A 19,206-nucleotide genomic window follows, 5' to 3' on the forward strand; every position below is an offset into this window, starting at 1 on the left:
CCTGCCTAGGCTGCAGATTAATTTCCTTTTCCTCATCTTAATTTTTACTCATCGCCTTTCTATAAAAAGGCTAAATGTCAAGCATGCCTGACTCCTGCTAGTGACACGTCTATTCCAGCAGATAATTACCATAAGGAAATTGATGCTTTAGTGTGCAGAGGGGAATTTAATTTACTCTGACATCCTCACAGCATAATGCATTCCTAAAGAAAGAGAGTTTTTCAGTTTGCAATTGACTTTTTAGATAAATTGGACTATTTAATGTGATTATCAGTGTTGAACGTCTTTGACTTATTAAGGTGTTGAAACCAATTAAGGGCTACATGCTGCTCATGCTTCCAAATGTGAAATAGTGAATACTGCTTAAAGATCCATGAAATAAGAACCAGCCGGCGCCCATTGTTCGCTCGACGACCAGCCACGTTGCCTGATGATGTTTTGAGACTTGCCAGGTAATGATATTAATTACAGCAACATGGCTTGCTGCAGGTTGTGGATTAACCCGGGGGAGCAGAGGGTTATGAGAGGTCTGATCTGGAGCATGTGCATGAAGTATACAATCAGCAGAAATCTGCTTTCATTCTGACGCATTTCCACACAACCAATAACAATATACAGGCTTTTTAAATATCGAGACACTGAGATGAGTATCTCTGCCAACTGTTTCCAGCAACTTCTCTAAAGTCTTGACTAAATGATTGTCCTTGATGCTGCTGTGCCTCTTTACCAACAGTGAGTGAAGCTGCTGTGTCACTGGAGGGACCTGTATCTCTGTCAGGGAAGACCCCAGTCATGACTGGACACCTCTGATAGCACTGAGTCACATCGCAGTCCCAGCATTCCCTACGTGTGGCCTCAGGAGTCGTTCCCCCCCATCCTGCAACCTTTTAGTTCCTCACACCTGCAAGTGTCAAAACTGCAGCCCTCACTCCTCAGCAGCGCCAGTCTGCGAGCCTTTGAGGAAGTCGACGAACATTGCTGCAATCCATATTAAGGCCGTGAAGACACAGCAGGCCACAGCACTCCTGCCCAAAAGTTCCTCTTTTTGCAACCAACTGCCCGAATGTTGTGCTGCTTTGAAGATAAGGGCAGCCTTCCACGTAAGGTGACTCAGCAATCCAGCGCACACAGCCTCTCCTGAGATAAGGGCTCGCTGTGGGGCCTGACGACAGCGGGATACTGGGAAAAAACTGTCAAAAACACAGAACACAGCAGAGCACAAGCACCAATATGAAACCCCTGTAACTTCATCAGCAGAGGAAGGGAAGAATAAAAGCCCCAAGCTTTAAGTTAAAATACAGTCATTACGACAGATCCACTCCAGCAGAAACGTATAAGACATAATAATGACAGGAGGTGTTTGAAAATGAGTTATTTTAGCCAAACCAGAGGTGTAGCTCATTATTTATTTAGAATTTTCATCAATATTAATCCACAATTTATATTTCTTTTAATAACCAACATGGCCGCCCGTCGTCCACCGGAATCAACTGTAAAATTGTAATTGACAGTCAGATTGGCAGTGCAAGAAAATTGGAAAGTAGTTATTAAACATCTTAAAAAGGGGGGGCCTGTATAGAGCTGCTGCTGTCTTAACACCATCAGTGTGAATGATGGGACAAGCAAGAGAGACGCACCCCCCAAGTCAAGAAATATGTAGCTGCAGAGAGGAAGTCACTTCCAAGCAGCTTTGAGTTAAGTCACACTGATGAAGGAGTCAAAGACCTGAAGCTCCTCTGTTTACCTTTTACTGAGGGGGGGGGGGGGGGGGGGGTGTAAGTATTTAACATACATAAAGAGGGAAAACATTTGAGATATGATCTTGGACACCTGGTGATGGGGGGGCATCATCATTGGAGGAGAAAGGGGAAGATAAAAAACCGGTTGGACTAATTTCATGGGCTGAAGAGGTGACAGAAGGAGGGGGGGTGCCGTCCAATATGCAAGAGAGGACCCCCCCCCCCCACCCCTTCTCTCTCCCACCTCAGCCCCACCAGCCTCATCAGCTTCTTCAGTGTGAATGAAATAAATAAACAATGAACGGTCCACTCTCCTCGCTCGCCTCATCCCATCTCATGCATGGCTGCCAGTGATGGTCTGCTGGGTGTCAGCTTTTATTGGCACGGCACAAAGACGGTGCCAAGGGCTCGGCGGCGGCAGCAGCAGCAGCAGAAGAGCCGGCCTGTGGATAAAAGCGAGCAAAATGCCTCAGCCCAGCTCAGAGACATAGTCATGTTGGGCTGGAACGAGGAAGTGCAGTGGAGAGGGGAGGGACTCCGGGCGCAGCTCCATGGGGCCGCTGCGGCGCTGCGACCTTCTGCACATGGAGCCGGGGAGAGTTGGAAGAACTTCATACTGCAAACTCAAGGAATAGCAGGTAAAGTGACCTCCACCGCCTCCTTCTCAGCTCCACACTCACCTCAGACACCCGCTCACTGAGTCCTCCGGCTCGGCCGCATCTCCTCCTCAGGACCGTTTTTTTTTTTAGGAGACTTTTTGCACCTGACTGGGAAAAAACGCGCTCCTTGTAGTTTCGGGGCAGGTGCGGCATCAGATCCGGCTCTGAGCGGCCTGTCCTGGACGGGTAACAGACTGACAGGGACATTTCTCATTAAATACTCTGGGGTCAGGAAAACAGACACAAATAATGGGATGTTCCCCCTTTTTCCATGTGTCGCCTCCTGGGAACACATGGATAGATGATTTCACAGTCACTTAGATTTATATTAAATTAGGAGTCTAATTTTATATTAATCCCACTAATAATCAAGGCTTGAATTTCTAGATGTTTAACGTATTCTAACTCCGTAAATGGCACCTGTTGCAACAGATGCGTAAGCTTCACTTCTTCTGGCTGTGGAGGAAAAATACCTCTATAATATATTAAAATATAAAATTTTCACACAATTAAAAATTAAGTTTGGATAATTTTTTGGGCCTCAGATATGAAATTAAATAAGAAAAAACGAATGTGAAATTTCTTGACGCTGCTGAAACAGGAAATCAGTTCGCACCGACCAACGTGTCTGTTTTATGTCTCAGATAAATCAATAATCGATAAATATGATCGTTTTGCTGTACCGGGACATTTTGTATTCACTTGAAGCTGCAGTCTCGGTTGTTAAACGTCTGAACCGTGTGAAGAGGCAAAAATAGTAGGCAGGACTGATGAAAGTTTTTACACTGAGGTGGAAAGTTGTTCATCAACGCCCAGAGACAGAATCTGATGAGGACATTTATTGTTTCTGGTTTCTTCTTCTTCTTCTTTTTTTTCCACTCTGGTAAAAAACAACAAAAGTGCCTGTTTTTCACACTGAGACTGCAGAAATTATAAAGCAACTGGGGCTCAAACATGATCATCAAATTTAGATTTAATTCAAAAAGATTTCATCTTTAGTTGTCTGTTTGTGTGTGGGCTTTTTTTTTTTTGTTTGTTTGTTTGTTTGTTTTTTTGTTTTGTTTTGTTAATTTTTTTTTTTTTTTATAAGGTCCTGTAATCAGTGTATCTTGAAAGCTTCACACAGGCTCTGTGTGTGTGTGTGTGTGTGTGTGTGTGTATATATATATTTTATTTTTAACTCAGTTAACTTCTCTTTTTTTATGAGTTTGAAGTATTCAAATTGCTAAAATTTACTCTGTAATTTAGCTAATGTGCAAAATATTGAATTTAAGATGTCAAAACTTTAAAAATATTTTTCGGGGGGCTGAGTTGGAGAGAGAAGTGCTGCAAATCTGTCAGCAGACACATTATCTTTCTTGTCAGTAGAAACAGAAGTAGGAGGAGGAGGATGAGGAGCGGGGGGGTTGCAGAGGAAGACAGACAGTTATTAAAATGATTGTACTGTCTGAATAGCAGAGTAGTGAAGTGTGTCAGATGCAAATGAAGGAAACTTCTCTTCAGCACACTTTAACCCCCCCCCCCCCCCCAACCATCTCACCCCCACAGGCTCCCACAGTACATCCGGTATCTCCATCCACCTGCCGACACCCATAAATATCATGAATTACTGATGAGACTCTCCATGTGCACATGAACAAAGGTGACCATGTACCTCGTTGTTCGGCCATGTAGGACAATCTCTCCTAATGGTTGATTTAAAAAGAAAACAACTTCTTTTCGTTGCTGCACATCAAAAGAATTTATTTGTTGGCCACTTTCAGTAAGAGTCTGAAAAGGAAACTTGAAGTGTGGGAGTAGGAATAATTAGAATTATATATTCTAATGTAGTTGAAAATATAGTGATATTGTTGATGTATTAAAATGTTTGATTACAGCCAAAGAAATAAAGTGAAGTAAACTTTTAGTCACTTATTTTAAAGATTAATCAAGGAATTAAATTAAAATTGTTTTTATTATTAACAGTTCTTAAAATTGAAAAGATTTTTATTCAAAAGCTAAAGTTTATTTTGTTTACTTATTATTTAATTTAAAGGTATTTATTTGACATTTATGTGGACACGGCAGAGTCTGAGCCTCCTCCAGGGGACCAGGGCTCTGCTGGTGTGGTCCTCAGTATCTGTTAACGGTTTCGTTGTTTCTCATCTCCACCCTGCTCCCTGGTGTAGCTTCTTCACCTCAGCATGAGCTGATGCCTCAAACCCCCCCCACCCCCCTCGAACACAACACAACACACACAAACAGGAGAAGGCCCGAGAATTCTGTCAAACCCACAAGCCTCTTCCTGCCACTCCTCCCCTTGACGTACTCAGACCAAAACTTTTCCAGTCCCCCCCTCACTCTGTGTCACAGGTCGCTCATGTATTTTCTGTAAAATTCCACCTGTCCCCAGTTCTTGTGTGCGTGCGCGCACACATAAAAACATACAATAAGACACTTGGACATGAGCAGTATGAGGAGAAGACCCGTTGTTGTTCATCATGTCAGTTTGGATGATAAAATTTAGAAACTACTTTGTCAAAAGTCGACTGAGACAAACTAAAAACAATCCAGGAAGTTTTATTTTTTAATGATGTTTTTTTTTTTGTTTGTTTGTTTGTTTGTTTGTTTGTTTTGTTTTGTTTGAAGGCAAAAGGTAGAAAATAAAAAGCCTTTTTTTTAAAAAAAAAAAAAAAAAAAACTTTCTGAATAATCTAAGTGCACCTTACTTTCCACATGCCTACATGAGTGGCAGAATGTAGGAACTCTCTTCTTTTTTTTTATATCTGTCAAATCCCCCCACCCCCGCTGCTGCCGCCAACACATCCGTGTTTCCCTTCACACCATCTGCCCAGAAAAGGGGCACATGAGAATACACCTCCCTCCGTACCCGACCTCCAAACTCCAGATGCTGAAAAACGGTGCTGCGGAGTCAGAGCTCAGCGCTTTACACGCTACCCCCTAGTGTTGTGCCGAGCAAATCATCTGCACCAGTGACCTTTGCCCTGCCTCCCTTCCACCTTCCCTTTCTTTCACACTTGCATCCTGGGCGTCTGCGAGCCGCCAAACTCCTTGACTCCGCAGAACGCTGTGTGCGTTGCGACAGAGCAGCCTGGTCGCTTCCCACTATTTGTTCCAAATGTGTGGAGCCATCTGTCAGTAAAACAGGAAGGCCTAGGTTCCCCTTCTCCCTTGGGCTCGTTTCGCTATTTTCGGGAGCTTCACTTCTCCCTGTGTGGCTGCTTGGACTGGGCAGCAGCCCCATCGAGGGCTTCTTGAAGTGGCGGAGCTGGGGCTGAGGCTGTCGGGCCCATCTGCTGCAGGCTTGAGGGCCATCCATTATTAATGGGGCCACAAGCACTGGTGACTCCTCAGATATTCAGCCCTGGCCGGAGGATAGTTTCGGGACTCGTCTTGCAAATAAAAAAAAGAAAAGAAATAAATAAAGAGAAGTTCTCTGTCCTTTTGGCCTGCTTTTCTGTCTCTTTTCTTTTCTCTGCACCGTCCTGTTGCATTCACTCCTCTGACTCCTTGCCCTCTCTTTGCTATCTACTTCTCTGCCTCTTCTCTATATCCATCTTGTTGCCCTTTTTCTTCTTTTCGTCGTCGTCCTCCTCCTCCTCACTTTCTCTCCCCCCTCTTTGTTTCTGATTGCGGCTCACATGCATCTGCGCTCAGGCCACGGGCTCAGCGATGCATGCTCAGTAAATTAGAGAGAACACGAGCACCGATCAGCTGGGCACGGCAAACACCCGCATCTTCGCTGACCTGGGGGCCAGTTAATTTTCTGCTTAATTTTGCGGCAGTCAGTTTGCATTTTTGGATGATTACGTGGCAAGAAATTAACAATAAATAACAAATGTGGTCTGAAAGCTCATTCCCAGCAAAGTGGTGCTACTAGTGGGCCCCATCAGCCGGAGCCAAGACACTTTCCAAGCTCAGCCGCTCTGTCAGACTTGTAATGAAATGTCTGTAATTCTTTGTAATGTAATGTGGAGGACAGTGGTGTGTCTGCGACTGTGACAAGAGCGACGGCACTGAGGTGACGGAGTCGTGCTGAGAAGTACACCTCTTACTCTGCTCCAGCTTTTTATAATGCTGTTTTCTTGGCCTGCACTTGATTAAACTCAGACATAAATACATCTCCGTCTCTCTCCCATTAGAGTACTTGCACCGCATGGAGACAGAGGAAGCCCAGGAAATGGCCCAGATGCCAGGTAAACAGACTGCTGCATGATTGAGCCTTGAGTGGAGATAGTAGATACAATAGCCCCCTCAGACAGGCTCGTACACCCAACGAATGAAACGCACCGAGGGGTTGCATGGTGAGTGACGGGTGTTTGCCTGTGTGTGTCTGTGTGTGTGTGTCAACACAGGCAGGGACAGCCCCCCTGCCAACGAAGCGTCTGAGGAGGCAGAGGAGCCCATGGCCGTCCCTGAGGACCTGTCAGCCGGCTCCGCCCACCAGCAGAACAACAGAGGGGACAAAGGTACGAGTCTGCCGCACCTGCAGCCAGTCACAACGCTTCCGATGCTTGTTTAGAAAAAGAAAAATTTAGTTGTGAGTATGTGATTCCTGCATTGAGATGAGTGTGTATAATGTAGCACCAACGAAAATGAGTCGAACAGGCAGTGGTGGCTTTCCCAGCAGTAATGAATTCACTCCCCAAGCATCCAAATCAGAGTAAAATGCTTACATGAGAGTAATGTTACTATGAAAAGAATTACATGTGTGTGTATATATATATATAAAGCATTAAAATGTTTTCATGACTTAATCCCAAGCACCTCCAGTGGGAGAAATTTGCCTCTCCAAATCCCTTGAAAAAATTAATTTAAAGCTGCAAAGAGACACATTTAGGTCATTGGCAGAAAAGGTAAAAAAAAATCTCTTTGATCCATGTTATGTCGTTAATAAGCAGACTCTTAAGGAATAGCTAATGTGGCCTTGATCTGAGTTTGTGAACATCAAGCCAGGGAATATGGTGAAAATAAGGATGAGATACAAGAGGGGGTTCGCGTCAGCAGAGTAAATTTATCTCCAGTCCTCCAACATGAGCACTGAAGTTGAAAAGAGAGCTAGTTTTACATGACAGCAAGATAGAGTATACATTTTTAATTATTGTTCATTCATAAAATTATTCATCTAATTAATATGTCCACCATTTTAATAAAGTACTTTATTAGATCTGTATCAAAACAAATATAGGAGCTTTATGGAGACATAAACAACAACCTAAGTTAGTGGACGCAACTTTTAATGTCAGATATGAGTTTAACCTGACAGCTCAGGTTCGAACATTCTGCCAATGTTTTTCCATTTATCTGGATGACAGCGAAGACTAAGCAGCATGTAGTCAAAAATAAAATACTAGAGGAAACTGAAATAGGATGTGTAAGAGTTTCCTAAGAAGAACTTGCCATCAGACAGTTTCAACACTCCTGGAGATAAAGAGTTCAGGAACAGTGCCAAAGCTGAAGCGAGATCAGGGCATCACTACACCACATAGGTCACACACCTGCATGTAACATACAAATACATTCACAAACACTATCTGTTTGGCTTTTCAACTGTTCAGTTATCATACAGGAATTTCTGAACAGTTCAGAGCGAGCGCCTCAACGGAGGAAACCGTGTTGAGTGGTGTTAGAGAGTCACGTTTAGTGTCATTTCATGCTGTTGATGGCCGTTCAGCCCCGATCTGAGAAAATGGGAAATTATGTGATTTTAAATGTTTAACTTTCATTTGCGTCGGGGAAAGTCAGAATGGAAGTGTGGACATCTGCGCGATCCCTGTTCGCCTTGTATGACTGTGTGTCTGTGTGTGCACATGTGTCTTTATAGGGAGAGAAAAAGAGCCCTGAACAGCAAAAGAAGGGAAGTGCAAGTATCTGTTAGATCTGAACATCGCTGCCTCTGTGATAAAAGCCCAAATGAGTTATAATTATCACCCAGGATCATGTGCTGCTCAGTTCTCTGCAATGAAATAGTGGAGGGGGTTGTGGGGGGTGGGGGCTGTATGGGGGGATGCAGGACCTCAAAGTATCGAATGCTCAGAAACCTCAAAACCCAGGTTATTTCCTGTAACAAATAAGTCTTGGGATCATCATTGTTGCTGCACATTCACAATGTTGGAATCCACAAATGTGCGGGTTCGTGTCAAAGTGGAGCTAATTTACAAAAAGCTAATTCACCAAATTTCACCCGGCTATAGCTGAAATAAATAACCACACAGAAGTATTTGGCTCAGCTCAGCTCAGCCATTTCTTTCACTTTCAGTGATTCAGACTGAGCCTTCACTATCTTAGAGACATGAGACCGAGCTGTTCTAGTTCCCGAAAACATGGAGGCGAGTTTAGAAAAAAGAGAAAGAGAAAAAAAAAAGTGTGAGGGGGGGAAAAAGCAGGCTGTTTTTGGTGTTCCTGCAAGTCAGGTTGAGTGTGCTGCTGCCGTGGTTTAACACATGTGGTTCCACTACCTTGCACATCGGGTTATTTTCAGGCAGTGAGAGCAGCGCAACTCAGTAACAGGAACCTCCAGCAGGCTCCCTCTCTCCGCACTGCACAGCAGACACTTCGTATCTGTTATCGATCTGTTGATATAGCTCAATTATTTCAACAAGTCAACAGCTTTTTGTTTGTCACAGGCCTTTTGTTGGCCCCTTCCTCTGTACTCAATCCAGACCTGATTATAATGATTTTATTGTTTGTTTGTCGACTGACAGTTGCTTCCCAAAAAGAGCGAATCAGGATGTGTGACTGTGACAAACATGATATAAAGTAAAAAGCCTTCTTCCTTCTCCCAGTTTAGTCACAACTTCCCCATATCCATGAGAAGCATTCGTGGTTCCCTTCTCTCTGCTTCAGCTGGCTGATAACCTGAAAGCCTCGCTGCTGTAACAGATGATTCAGGAACTGACAACTGCAGATAAACACAAAGGTTTTTCCAGTCCACACAATTTCCAATTGTTCATTGATTTTAAATAAATAAAGAAAGAAAGAAATATATACATATATAAAAGTCCATCAGAGTTTAAATAGTTTTTTGCTTCAATTAGTTTCTATAGCAGAGCAACAATCTGATTCAGCCTTTTCATTGATTTACATAATTTTACAACTCTCCTGACATGAAAGGCGCATAAGGGATCCTGAAAAACAAGGTAATCAGTGGTGCTGTGGCTAAAACCATCAATTGATAAAGAGGGTTGAAGTTTTGTAGTTTTGCTTTCAAGTGCTGTGATATGCAAATAGGCCCAACTGGATCACTTGCTCTAAAAAGTCCCTAGAATATATATATATTTTTTTTTTTAACCGTTACATCACCATTAAAGTGTGTATGCCTGACTAAGAAACTTGGTGGTTACAGTGAGAAATTCATACACATTTTGCATCATGTGCAAATGAAAATCTGACTCTGCATGCTCAGTATAAATGTGATTGTCTTCCACCTTTTGCACGATTTGTAGGACACGTGCACAACACTAGCTCATGGTAGTGTAGGTGTGTTAAGTATTAGCTAGTAGCTAGCAGATTGCAGAAGAAAGTGGATAAGTGATTAAAATGTGTTGGTCAAAGTCATGGATAAACATTTGAAAGTATAAATAATATTCAGCAGCAGTGGATAAATGCCTTAAATATGAGGCCAGAGAAAATTGATCATATTGAAAGTAGTATGTGGATTTTCTAAAAAAAAATAAAAATGCAGAAACTATGTTGTAGCTGGAGTAAATGGTGGAGTTGAAGTGACAGGACTGCAGAGCACAAACACTGTCTTAGTGCACGTACGACCAGGCCACATGATTACGCAACAGAGTGCGCGATCCTCATTGCGTAGAAATTGCATTTTAGATACTCATGCATGTGTTGTGCACCATAACTCATCCTCATCTTCCGCACTTTAACAGAACCTGAGCAGGTTTTTGTTTTTACATACTGAAGCCTTTCCTTCTCATTGCGTGCACAGTCTGCGTTCCTCTTATCTCATCTGTTCAGCAGAGAGACCAGAGAGTTTGTCCAAAAAGTTTCAACAGTCGAGCAGATGAGATCTTCTGCAGTACAAACTAAGAAAACTCTGGTGTAGAGAATGCCGCTCATATTATCTGGCTTTGATCAGTAGAGCGATACAAACATCTCGTCAACCTCTTAGTTCTTAAATGATGCCCCTCCTCCTGCTTTCTATGGGAATCTTTCTTTCTGTTAGGGGATTTATGTTGGTGGCTCTCAGTGAAAATGAGACGGAAAAAATGCAAACAAACAAAAAAACCCTGTTTCAGTTACTGGCTGTTTTACAATTCCTTTCCCGTGCTTCCCTTTCTGTCACTTCTCCATAATTCTTGATATTTCAGTTAGACAGGCCCTCTTTCTGAAGCTTCCCCTTTTCCATGGATTCCTATATTTCACGCTTTCCACTTCTTCCTCTTCAGTTGTACAAACAGAGGTAGAGACATGGGGAAATCAGGCCGCCACCATGACATGAAAACCACACTCTGGGACTTGCAAGATCTGTCAGTTCTCTGAAATGTTTCTAAAGATCTCTGATGGAAAAAAGAAGGAGCTGGTATTTTAACACACACTTCACTTCTCTTTTCTGCTTACTTTGGGAGCACCAAGACGAGAGACAAGAGGTTTGAGCTGGCCTTCATCAATCGTTCGGCATTTACTTTCTGTTCTTTAAAAACTGGAAATGTCAAAAAGCAGCATAGATCAAGACCCCCGTGTGTGTGTGTGTGTGTGTGTGTGTGTGTTCGTGTTCATAGCACTCTGTTGCTCTGATGCACACCGCTGTCGTCCCTAGTTTCGCACTGCTTCCTGTGTCTCTGTTTCCTGTTTATCTTGCTGTCATTTGTTTCACCAAAAAAAGAAAAAGAAAAGTGTGATAGTGTGAGATGATATGTGTGTTTCTTCATCTCATCAGTAACGTCCTCAAACAGCACACACGCTGCTCCATCTGTGTATCCTTATGAAATCTGCTGCGTTGCTTCCAGGCAGATATAACAGATAAACAGTCAGCAGTTTTAAACGTGTCGTCTTTGGGTCAATCTTATCGAACGCTTGGTGACTTTTCACAGGCTGGTTTCACAAAAAAGCCCAAAAACGTTGTGGAGCATCTGGGTCAAAATGAAAGTGTCGTATTATTAAAGAGCAGTTGTCGCCCAGATTACGCTATAGTACAGTTATACAGTTGAAATTCTTTGTAAAATGTAATTTATAAATAATGAAAAATACGTGTCTCATTCAGACTTTAGGTGAAGAAAACAATCTGCATAAATGGCAGGACAATGAGAAAAAGAGAAAGATATCAGATCCCTAAAACATACAAATAAAAATCAGGTGAATTATAAAAAAATGAAAAAGAATAATCTATAAAGCAAAACAAATTCACATGGATTTTTTTATTATTCTCATGTCACAGCATCAACATAACACTGACAAACTGCCCATCTTCAGTTTGTGACATCATGAAAGAAGCATGCTCGTATTCTAAACCGTGGCCCCCCACTCCCCCCCCTCCTTGCCCTCTTTTCCAGCCTGTAACATTAAAGTTGAGGCTCGCAGTGATGAGGAGAATGGGCTGGCCTGTGACATGAATGGCGTGGAGGAGGAGGAGTGCGCGGAAGACTTGCGCGTGATCGATGCCTCGGGGGCCAAGGTGAACGGCTCACAGCCGAGCCCCGAAGCCAAGGCCTTCTCCTCGGCCGGCGGTATCCGGCTGCCCAACGGGAAGCTCAAGTGTGATATCTGTGGGATAGTTTGCATTGGCCCCAATGTGTTGATGGTGCACAAGCGAAGCCACACTGGTAAGCCACCTGCAATACTTCTTGCCCTTCCTCTGCACCCATGTTCACTGTCAGTATGAGAGACGTCTCTGCTCTGTACATTTAGAGCAGTTCTTTAGACTTTAAATGCCCAAAGTTGAAGGTTTTTTTGATATCAGCACGTGCAGTCTCACCAGTCTTGACCCACACATGACAATTAGAGACATTTGTAGAAATACGAGCTCAGAGAATCTCCTGTACTGCAATGGCATGCTCGCATATGTCTGTATGCATGTAGACCCTCCTATCGTGCGTGAAATAGACTATGAACACACCATTAGCATTCATCATTGTTCATCTAAATGACTCTGAATCACCACACGACAAGCAACAGCAACTGATCAAATTATTGTGCGATAAAGTAGCAGAGACCAACTTAGTCCGAACAAAAAAATAAAACAAAGTACACACACACACACACACACACACACACACTCAGTCGAGAAACAGGATATCTGCTGCAATTAATAGTATCTCCATAAAGTGACAATTATCTGGTTATTAAAAGTTTTTCAGGTTTCAAAATTGATATTCTATTGTAATGAAGCTAAACCAGTGGTGGGGAACATTTTTGAAAAAGGCACTTAACTGTCAAGCTTTAGAAACTAATGAAACTCAAAATGGAAGAAAGGAACACTAGACTAATGTAAATGCAAAAGAAAGTACAATAAAGGATATAATGAACTGCCTCCTATTTAAATAGAAAATATTCTGTGGCGAGTCTTTGCTCCTGAAATGCATTTTTAATGAATTTCCTTTTTTATATATTTTTGCTGCTTCACTGGTGACTCTTATTTTATGGGGGGTCTTTGAGGGGGAAAAAAAAAGAAGAAAGAAAAAGCCATATTAAAACGTTCTCACAGAATGCCACAACACTCGGAGAGAGGCTGGATATTGGTTTATTCCAGAGGCGCTGATCAGGAAGACTGGCTCTCAACACAAAGTGTTTCCTTCGCTTTATTCAAATGAGGCTGAATTTGCATTGTGATGTGCCGCTCTTATTTTAGAGACGAAGAAGAGTAAAAAATGAGATTTTCAGATCAAATTGACCCAGGCAATGGTGCATTACGGAACTGGCAGGCTGAGTCTGAAAGGCTCTTGTTCGATCAGAGTGCCAGAAGTCGGAGGGGCAGGGGGGAGCATGGAGAGATGGAGTGTCACTCTGCTGTGAAAGCCCTCCCACAGGCTGCTGGATCGCTCTCCGCCCAGGAGACGCTCCATCATCCAGCTTGTCCTGGCACTCGGGATGCTTGTAAAGCAGTGACCCCGCATTCCCGCCGCCGCTCGCGTCCTCTTCACGTACAGACAAAGACTGTGTGCTTTGTTGTTGTCAGTGCAGGGATCAAACATGGTGAGATTAGGGAACAAGCCTCAGGATTCGCCTGATACATGAAAATCTTTTATAAAAAAAAAAAAAAAATAATAAATAAAGTAGGGTGCCAGGGAAAACATGAATTGCTCTGTTTTCCTGCTCTTTGTCAGTGTGTGTGTCTGTTGTGTTCTCGCCCTCCAGGGGAGCGTCCTTTCCAGTGCAGCCAGTGCGGCGCCTCCTTCACCCAGAAGGGTAACCTGCTGCGCCACATCAAGCTCCATTCGGGGGAGAAACCCTTCAAGTGCCACCTGTGCAGCTACGCCTGTCGCAGGAGGGACGCCCTCACCGGACATTTACGCACCCACTCTGGTGAGTTACGCAAAGGGCACGCCCAAAAACGCACACAAACACTACAAACTTCAAACTTCTGCCCTCGTAGTAATTCGAGGAACCTCGCATGGAAATCTGACAGGCCTGACATGCAGTGCATGCAGCGAGAGCCCAGCTATGGAAGGGGAAGTTGACGGGGTGTAGATATGGTGTCACTTTTTTTGTTTTGTTTTTTGGGTTTTTTTTTGTACATGCTTTGCAGAAGTATGTGCCAATTAAATGTTTTAGGTATAAACTGTTGGCTTACACAGCCGGCTCTGAATAGATTTGTTTAGGTCAGTTAAATGTTAAGCTGCTGGAGCTTGAATTCATATATTTTAGTTCATGATGGATTAACAAACAATAATAAAAAGCAGTATGGTCAGTGTCTTGATTTATTTGTCTGTAGCACCTTTGAAAGTGTCCACGTGTTGGCATACTCAGGTTACCAGCCAGAGGACTGTCCAAAGGACTTTCCAACTTTGGCTCTGACCTGAGCTCACTTTTTTATATAACTCTAATTTAATAAAAAGGATCATTTCCAGGAACAGTTGGAGGGTTGATGATCCACGCTTAAAATTTGAAAATCTAAAGGTTCTGACTTTAGATTAAAGAACCCTGATCAGTAACTTTGTTGATGTGAGAGTAGCAAAAGCAAAGGGAAGTCACCTTCATTCTGTCTGCTGCCCATCAGGGGCGAGTGGTTGTAGTAAGTCAGATTGTATTGAAGTCTATGGGAAAATGTCCCTCCTTCTCAGTAAACATTTTCCTGATGAGTTTATGGTCTCAGTCTGAAATACAACATGATGTTCATTTTTAAATGATGCTCCATTTAGAGGGAAAGGGGAGGGGTTGGGGGGCGGGGCTACTGTCCGACTGACAGACTGGACCATCTAATCAGGACCCAGCCCTCACTCCTCCTCGGCTCCGCCTGCTCCGAAAAGAGTCAGTGGTCCGAGTCCTGGTCTGGAGTCGGTAAAATACTCTTAAAACCCTTAAAGACGTGACGCTGCTCGTGTCATCCCAGGAAAAAAATGAAAAAATAAAAATGAGCTTGTTTTTTTTTCCACTGGACTTTCCAGATATGATCTGTGTGTTGAGTGGGCGGGACCCCCGGGTTTTATCTGACTTTCCTGTGGGGGGAGGTCTTTTATGTGTCTGACTCAACACCCCTTTTGTCTTTGAGATACACAACTCAAGCAGGAAATATAAAATCCCTCACTTCCTGTCTTCTTCTATTGAACCATACAAACAGTAGTGACTTGGTTATACTAAAGTATTCAACAGTTTGAATTGTGTGCTGTCACCAGGTTATTAGTCATTAAACAGAATGTTCCCTCAGTTTGCTGATAAAGTCTTTTTGTTTTGTTTTGTTTTGTTTTTTCAGTTGGAAAACCCCACAAATGTGCTTACTGTGGGCGGAGCTACAAGCAGCGCAGCTCTCTCGAGGAGCACAAGGAGCGATGCCACAACTACCTCCAGTGCATGGGGCTGCAGAACAGCATCTACGCAGGTCGGTGCCTCGTGAGGCGCTCGCTCCTCTTTCACCCAAATCTGATGACCTACTTTACCGTGCACAGGCACTCGACAGCAGCCCCGCGCTCACAACGCTGCTGATACCGAATGCTCCAACAAGTTACATTATAGTCGCGTCATTTCCATCTGAGAGCAGGCCCCATGTTTCCTCTGCAGCCATGAACTCAGTGAACATACTTGAGATACTCACATCTACACCTGATCTGTGAGCATGAACAGATTCTGTATTTACAGACCAAGCGCTTCACATGTGTCAGAATAGTCCGCTCTGAGCTCTGTGAGGAAAATACCATCAGGCATGTGATATCATGCGTCATATAAACCAGACAAACTCAAACTATCTTGACTCTGAAACCTGCTTCTCTGTCTTGCTTTCCAGTAGTAAAGGAAGAAAGCAACCAGAATGAGCAGAGGGAAGACTTAAGCCAGACGGGATCTGACAGAGCCTTGGTGCTAGACAGACTAGCTAATAATGTAGCTAAGCGTAAGAGCACTATGCCACAGAAGTTTGTGGGTAAGGGCTAAAATCTGCTTCCTTTGTGTAAATGCAATGTTGCTACTTTTGCTGAAAAACAAGTGTGACTGCTGCGTAGGTGAAGCTGCTGTATGTTTTGTGTTGATTATTTTTCTTTGCGGCTGTGGCTCTGCAGAATGCATGAATCCAAGAACAGAAACAAGTCAGTCAGGAACTATCCCTTCAGTTTGTTTCAGTTGCTGTTAGGAAAGCTGCTTGTTTTTGTATTTTCTCATTGTGTTCATTTTACATTAGAAGTTTGAGAACCTTCAGGATAAAATTTGGGGAAGTAGAACAGGTTAATGGAGATGCTGGTGTCATGAAAGGCGATATGGAGCAGACAATAAGAGCTAGAGAGGAGAGGGCTCAGTGTGAAGATGATCTCAGGAGGTCTCAGCTGAAGTCTGTCCGTAAAGTCAAACCTCCACGTGTCTCCGTCTCTCAGGTGACAAACGTCTGTCCGATCTCTCCTACGACGGAGGAGCAGGCGAGCTGATCCAGCCCAACGTCATCGACCAGGCCATCAACAGCGCCATCAGCTACCTGGGAGCCGAGTCCCTGCGGCCCCTGGTCCAGACCTCTCCGGCCTCCTCCTCTGACGTGGGCCTCGGATCCATGTACCCCCTCCACAAGCCGCCGTCCGAGGGCCACGGGGGAGCGGGCCACAACCTGTCGGCCAAAGACAGCGCAGCCGAGAACCTGCTGCTGCTCTCCAACTCCAAGTCCGCCTCCAGCGAGAAGGACGGCTCGCCCAGCCACAGCGGCCAGGACTCCACCGACACCGAGAGCAACAACGAGGACCGTCCGGGGGGGGCGGCCCCCGGCCTCATCTACCTGACCAACCACATCACCTCGGGGGTGAGGAACGGCGTGCTGCCTCTGGTGAAGGAGGAGCAGCAGAGGCAGTACGAGGCCATCCGAGCCAGCATGGAGATGGCCTCCGAGGGCTTCAAGGTGGTGGCGGCGGACGGGGAGCAGGTGAGGGCGTACCGCTGCGAACACTGCCGCGTTTTCTTCCTGGACCACGTCATGTACACCATTCACATGGGCTGCCACGGCTTCAGAGACCCCTTCGAGTGCAACCTCTGCGGTCACCGGAGTCAAGACCGCTACGAGTTCTCCTCCCACATAACGCGAGGGGAGCACCGCTACTGAGCCCCGCCCACCGGGACACACTGATCGAGCCAAATGTGTACAAGCACGTATGAAGAAATGATCCCTGACACACACATACACACACACACACACCAAATCCATGAAACAAAAGCATCAACACTTTAAAGGAAATCCACTGTTGATGTCTGAAAGTTGTTTTTATACAAAGTATGCATGTTTGTTAAACTCATATAAATGTGTACAATTATTACAACAGTCACTGACTCAATGTGTTTCTGCCTCCGCTCCTTTTCTTATTCATGGTTTAATGCCCGATGCCACTCATACTACGCATCTTAGTTTGGAGTCCTATATTTACTGTGTATAAAATGTATAGATGTGACTTTTTCTTTGGAAAGTGCAGAGCAATGTTGGTTTGTTTTTCTACTTTTGAAAAGTACAAGCTTTTCATCCATTCGCTAAGATTTCACTCAAACGTCATGCAGACGGACTTTGACTTTGGAAATGGAATGAGTAAAAACTTCTTGTATTTGACTGCCTACATATTATTTATATCACATTTAAGGTCCTGTTTCTTTTTTTGTATTTATTATGATACTCGTTGTTTGTCTGTAGGTTAGGTTAATTAATAATAAAGATTAAAAAAGGTGAATTCTGTTGAACTGTATATGGAAAAGATCAGCTTTCCTTCGGAACCGTGTTTTGTCACAGATGAGCAATGGCGATGAACAGTTTGAGTGGGACTGCATTGTACCAAAATATCAATAAAGGATATTTTATATATGCACAACGAGTACGATGTATTTTTCTAAACAGTGAAGAAGTGAAATTTGAACTTGGACTGACAGCAGAGCTGTAATCGTGTTTTTAATGGGACCGTTCGTCCCAACTTAAACCAAAATATTTGACAAGTGGAGTTCATGGAAAGTCTCAGAATTTTAGTTCATCTCATTGAGAAATGGAGATTTCACTTTGCAGTCTCGGCGCCTCTGAAATAATTAAAGTTAAACGTCACTCAGAGGCGGCTGAGTCCTGACAGACTGACTGACAGAACAGAAACAGCATTTAAGCTTAAGGAGGAATAAATAAAATCTCTGTGTGAACGGTCGGATTTTTCCAAACAAATATAATTTCTTCAGTTTTAATCGATTTTTAACAAAAACTCCAGTTTCCAATTAGAAACGTTCATCTTCTCATCTGATCTGTTGAAACTGTGACATGAAGAGACACCAGCCGGCCGACGTATGCGTGTCCAGGACCTGAAGAGTCCGGCTGGCCCCTCTGGGGGGCAGCAGCAGCAGAGGACGAGCCACTGGAGCAGAAGGCTGGCCCGTCAGGAGGGGCCCGGCCGGGGCCCCGGCAGGACCTCGGCGGGGTTGAGCGGCGACGGCCTCGTCCAGATGGCTGCTGTGTGATTTAGCAGAAACGGGAAGCAGCTGTGGCCAGAGCCGAGGCCCCCACGCTTGACTGGGACCCAACAGGGGAGGGGGGACATTTGCATGAGAGGGAAAATCTGGCCAACCGGCTCGGGCCCTGCCAGGATCCCAGATCTCACTTCCCCTTTCAGGCAGCTCACTGAAACAGTCCTTGAAGATCAGACCACTTAGATCCAGCTGTCAAGTGGAATCAGCAAGATGTTCCCTCTCAGGTCGTCAGTCTGCTCAGTGGACAGCAGTGTTCAGAATGAGTGCCGTGAGGTTTGTGGTTCCACACAAGAACGTCTCAGCTGGCTTCATCTGAATAACAGTTCAACCCCAAAAATCTTAAATAATTCACAACAAAGAAATCAGTTAACACGTGAAAGTTTTGTTTATCTTTCTCAAATAATTGGTTTATTTTCAGCTACGTGCGATTCTTTCTACTCTGGTTCAGGACCAGAATGCTCCTGGGTGGGTTTCTCTTCTCTGATTTTCTTTTTCAGCATGAGACATGATGCCATTTGTTTGTTTGTTTGGATAAATTCGACACCGTGACTTTTTGGACAATAGATTCTTTGTCAAGCATAAAACCGCTTACCCATGATGCATCACTGACCTATAGATTCCGAATTGTGATCCAATTGAGGACAAATTGCCACGACTTTAATTGATGCAGCAATAATCTGATAAAATTATCTGCTGCAGCTCATCAAACAATTATCAAATAAATATTCCGCCTTTCTTTAAGA

At 44.0% G+C, this 19,206-nt stretch overlaps 1 protein-coding gene across 7 annotated transcripts; it reads left to right on the forward strand.

Annotated features, from left to right (window-relative positions):
* The first annotated feature begins 1,957 nt into the window (after positions 1 to 1,957).
* ikzf1 (IKAROS family zinc finger 1 (Ikaros)) lies at positions 1,958 to 17,826 on the forward strand. 7 transcript variants are annotated; one of them, XM_029520632.1, is made up of 9 exons: positions 1,958 to 2,377; positions 6,541 to 6,594; positions 6,754 to 6,867; positions 10,926 to 10,934; positions 11,905 to 12,174; positions 13,706 to 13,873; positions 15,261 to 15,386; positions 15,789 to 15,923; positions 16,369 to 17,826. In XM_029520632.1, exons 1-9 carry the CDS (start codon positions 2,080 to 2,082, stop codon positions 17,076 to 17,078), a joined length of 1,884 nt encoding a protein of 627 aa, XP_029376492.1. In that variant the 5' UTR covers positions 1,958 to 2,079; the 3' UTR covers positions 17,079 to 17,826. The 7 variants fall into 7 exon arrangements, with proteins under 7 accessions (XP_029376492.1, XP_029376490.1, XP_029376491.1 ...); XM_029520630.1 differs by lacking the exon at positions 10,926 to 10,934 and having other exon boundaries at positions 1,960 to 2,377; XM_029520631.1 differs by lacking the exon at positions 10,926 to 10,934 and having other exon boundaries at positions 1,962 to 2,377; positions 15,792 to 15,923.
* The last annotated feature ends 1,380 nt before the right edge of the window (positions 17,827 to 19,206 follow it).

This window comes from Echeneis naucrates, chromosome 15 (genome assembly GCF_900963305.1).
Source record: "Echeneis naucrates chromosome 15, fEcheNa1.1, whole genome shotgun sequence".
NCBI classification, from domain to species: domain Eukaryota; kingdom Metazoa; phylum Chordata; class Actinopteri; order Carangiformes; family Echeneidae; genus Echeneis; species Echeneis naucrates.